The following is a 4,632-nucleotide window of genomic DNA, read 5'->3' as shown; positions in this document are numbered from 1 at the left end:
TTTGCTTTTTCCTATCGTTAACAATGACGCTACAAATCAGCGTAGTTTTATTACTAACCTTACTGATGAAAAGAGCAACGTCCTCTGCGGCTCTGCTGATACTTGCACAGCTGTGTTTTCAACTTATCTATCTCACTTCTTTCCTGGAAGGACAAAATCAATACAGAAATCAATGCTAGTGTCGAGTTATTGACTTAAGACAATATTATTCTGAAATGGAGTGCAAGGAAAATTACTGAAGGGTTGTTTAGAGACTACAGTGCGTTATGACAGCATGTGTAAGAAAGGCCTATGACAGCGTCAAAAATATTATACACCTTAGCCGGAGGGCCCTAGGCTTCAGCCTGCTAGGCCTATAGGTAAATTCGGCACTGAATTAATAACTCATGAGTGAAAGTAAAGAAGAATTTATAACAATATGACAGGCACGCTGTTTCTGCCATATCCAGTGCTGACCAAATTTACATATGGTGCTTGGTGATCGTTTTTTTAATCTTGCCTCAGACAGTTAATGAAAAATCTATACATTTCATGACTTACGTATTGATTCTATTACTTTGCCATATGTAAACGCAATACATATTTTTTTACATAAATACAGCAAAAGAGTGAATATTGTATATTTTATTTGTTTGTTGGTTATGTTAAGCACAAAGATACAGATTGGACTATTTGTGCTGTGCCTACCACGAGTTTCGAAACCAGGTTTCTAGTGAAACAATCCTTCAGACTTACTCCTGAGCGGATATTACAGTACTGCATTATTCTGATGATGACGGCTGCTAGTCGAAACACGTAAATTGTATTGTTGTTTTTAAAATTTTATAATGATGTAAATATGTGTATTTTTTAACCGACCATACTACCTTTACGATACACTTTAATTTCATGAAAATTAAGTATCTAAAATATAGATAAATGAATATATATACATATAATAATAAATAAATATATTAAATAATATCTTATATCTCTTTGTTTGTTCGCTTGTTGTTAAGCCCAAAGTTACACAATGGGCTATCTGTGATTTGCCAACAGTGGGTATCGAAACCCGATTTTTAGCATTATAAGCTCTCACACTTGCCACTCAGTCACCGGGAGTTTAAATCTGTTGATCATGTATGCTGCCAAATCTACATATGGTGTAGATCACTCATGACTAATTTATTGAATTAAACAAAATAGAAAAAAGACTCACCAAAGGCTAGATGGCAGTACTTCACTGAGGAGTGAAGGAAGTATTGACGTAATAAGTCTTGGAAACTAAATTTGATCTGTTAATTAACATTGTATATAGTTATTTAGAGAATAAATTTGATTTAGCTTCATTTTGTAAGTCTGAGTACTGTGTAATATTCTATGAAACTCTAAAGTGAAATGTCATCTCAGAAATCGGAAAGCGTTAGGCCTAGTGTTAAGGGCAGATCCAGTACTACTAACAGTAACAGAGTTAGTACTAGTACTAAAGGCAGACCTAAACGAACTCGTCATGTTGAACTTGAAGAATCAGATACAAGGGAAACAATTTTAGGTTCTAGTACGGTTCCTTTAGAAGTTGAGATAGTAGAAGGTAAAGTTAATAAGAATCCCGACTTTCCTGTAGAAGTTAAGGCCAAAATCGAGGAAAATAAGAGAGAAACACGACAACGAAATAAACCAGTCTACTATTATTACGAGGAGGAAGATTCGGAAAAATCCGAAAAAAACTTAATTTCAAAGAATAAAAATGGGAAGTCTCGAGATCATATTTGTATTCATTGTGGTAAAAGCTACATGAGCAATTACCATTTGCAGCAACATGAGAAGATACACACAAAAGTACCAATTGAATGTAATATATGTGGGAAGAAATTAGCCACAAAACTGTCCTTGAAATATCACATTTTGCACATTCATAATGACACTGGAGAGCGACCTTTTCACTGCAAGGTATGTGAGAAACAGTTTAAAAGAAAAGGTAGTCTAGTCACCCACCTAAGAATTCATGCTGATGAAAGACCTTTCTCTTGTGAAACATGTGGACAAGCATTTCGTACAAAACTTCATTTGCAACAGCATGAAACTATTCATACTGGTATCAGGCCATATCTTTGTGATATTTGTGCTCAAGGCTTTGTTAAGAAAACAGCATTTGATGACCATCTTCTAGTCCACACTGGTGAGCGACCGCATAAATGTGGATATTGTGACAGTTGTTTCCGCACAAAAGCCCGACTGAAAACTCATGAACGAATACACACAGGAGAAAAGCCATACAAGTGCAAATATTGTGGAAAAGCATTTCGTGTTTCCAATTATCTTAAAGCTCATATTAATAGCCATGAAAATAACCAGGCATACAAATGTAAGGTGTGTGGTCGTGGTTTTTGTTCATTTCCAAATATGCTGAAGCATTCTCAGAGACACTCTGATAAGAGACCATTTGTATGCCATGTTTGTGGAAAGGCTTTTACAGTGAAGTCAGACCTGAAGTTGCACATAAAAAAGCACGATCAGGACCTACAGTCAGAACAGTTTCATTATGGATTTGAAAACAACAACTCTTCTTATAGTGGAGAAGTTAGCTGTAACGTATATGAGCAGAAAATTTAATTCCTATTTTTATCCAGGAATTGCCCAGATTTTTATAACTAAATGTTTGGTTAAAACATGCCCTTACATTAACCAAACTCAGTGTTTGTGTGTGTGAGACAAGTTCAGGCTGTGCTTTTCAGAATTTTATGTTCAAGATGGAAAAAGTCTGTAATGTAGTATATGTGTAACCAAAAATTAGCCACTTATCAAAGTTACTGTAGTCTGAAAGATACAATACTATAATTTCACCAGAAATGTAGAGGTTATACAAAAAATTCTAATTGTTGCTTTTCAGTAGCTAAATATTGAACCATGGTTTTGTGTGATTGCATGTATTTAGGAACACATAACCATGAAGTAGATAGTTGTGAGATTTTATAAGTCTTGATAACTTCCAGATTCAGTTCAGAATCAAAGTTGTGTTTTTGGTTGAATATACTCCATGGAAAAAGAAGTCCAAGTGTCAAAGGTCTTTGTGAGATTTCAAGATCACAGTGTAAGTCTGAAGTTGTTTAAGTGCAGTGCAATTAGTGAACTTCTAAGTCTGAAAATGCTAGCCATCATGAAGGCTTCTCAATCAAACCATGATGAACCAGTTGTTTTCTTATGTAGAAATAATTGTAAGAAAGGGATAGGTAATTGAATTATTTGTGTGTACATGGAAGAATTGTAAGTATTCTTTTAAAAACTGTCAAAAATTTGAAGTCAATTTGATATAATTTTGTGAAAATTAAGTCAATTTTAAATGTGATATATATTTTTTGAAAAAGTAACCATGTTATTATTATGATAGTAACTCACTTTTTGAAGAAAATCTGTGAAGCTGTATTATAGAAGTTTCAGATCACTTGTTAAAAGGGGAGAGCACCAAATCATCATTTTACCCTGTGCTTTTTGAGTTTTTCTTTTTCTATAATATCTTAACATATTTGTCATGAGTAGTTCATACAAAATTGCATGTGAAAATCCAAAAATAGTAAAAAGAGAATTTTTCAACTAAATCTATGTGCTTTAATGTTGATAACTTGTTCGGAGGGACACATGATGACAGTGAAACTATAAATAGCCTTGATGCAAGCTTCTGTTTTAACAACATTTAGCATTTTTTTCAAAGTGTTCTTTTGACACGTGTGTAATGTTCAATTTTGAAAACAGAAAAAATTTTATTTAAAAAACAACAATTATTTTTTTCATACACACTTCAATAAAATGAGATTGTTTCCAGTCTCCAGATTACTAAAATAATAACTTACTGTACAAGGTTAAAAAGTGGTAAAATCCCCGATGTGACTGGAAAACAATCTCATACACTCTACATGTTTTGACGTAATTCTTGCACCATCCTCAGGAGTGTAATGTTTTGGAAACAATAACACCTATTTATACAGTTATCAAAACACCAATTTACATATTGAAGAATTTCACGCCATCTGCTGACAACATTTCCATCAGGTTCATCATCCTTATTCAATAATTTAGATTAACTTTTTTTACGTTTAATTATCTCAATAGATTCACGTATATTCATACCAATTGCAAAGCATTTTGTTATGAAAGTTTCTTAAGAAAGTCATAAGACCTTTAATGTGTTTAGTAACAATCATAAATTAGATGGAAAGAGAAAATTTCAGGGTAAAATATTAAAATTTTAAATAATCTAAATGATGTATCTAAACCAAAGTCTCCAATCATTTGAAATTTATTGTTCATTGGTTCAGTTAAATATATGTGGAACTGCATGATACATCCTCTGACAGCTCTGGAAGATTATTAGTGTAGTGATACAAAACATTTTAATATTTACTGTATTCTTAAATATGTTTATCATTCCTAAATATAATGAAATATTGCATTTGGTCATTATTACTTCCTGTGCTACAACTATTACAAGTTTTATATTGAAACATCTATTGTGTAATTGATACATTATTATTATTATTATATATATATATATATATATATATATATATTAGAACAAACTAGTTAGGAGAGTACTCCCATACTTATTTTTAACAGAAATAAAAAAACTTATACAAATGTAATTAAATTAGTTAAACT

At 32.2% G+C, this 4,632-nt stretch overlaps 1 protein-coding gene across 1 annotated transcript; it reads left to right on the top strand.

Moving 5' to 3' along the window:
- Positions 1-1,223: 1,223 nt before the first annotated feature.
- LOC106477710 (zinc finger protein OZF-like) lies at positions 1,224-3,718 on the top strand. Its single transcript, XM_013938249.2, has one exon. The coding sequence runs from the start codon at positions 1,378-1,380 to the stop codon at positions 2,590-2,592; it is 1,215 nt and encodes a 404-aa protein (XP_013793703.1). The 5' UTR covers positions 1,224-1,377; the 3' UTR covers positions 2,593-3,718.
- Positions 3,719-4,632: the final 914 nt, after the last annotated feature.

The sequence above is a fragment of the Limulus polyphemus genome, unplaced genomic scaffold (assembly GCF_000517525.1).
Source record: "Limulus polyphemus unplaced genomic scaffold, Limulus_polyphemus-2.1.2 Scaffold169, whole genome shotgun sequence".
NCBI classification, from domain to species: Eukaryota; Metazoa; Arthropoda; class Merostomata; order Xiphosura; family Limulidae; genus Limulus; species Limulus polyphemus.
Note: the sequence above shows the minus strand (reverse complement) of the source record. Positions and strands in the feature narration are given on the sequence as shown.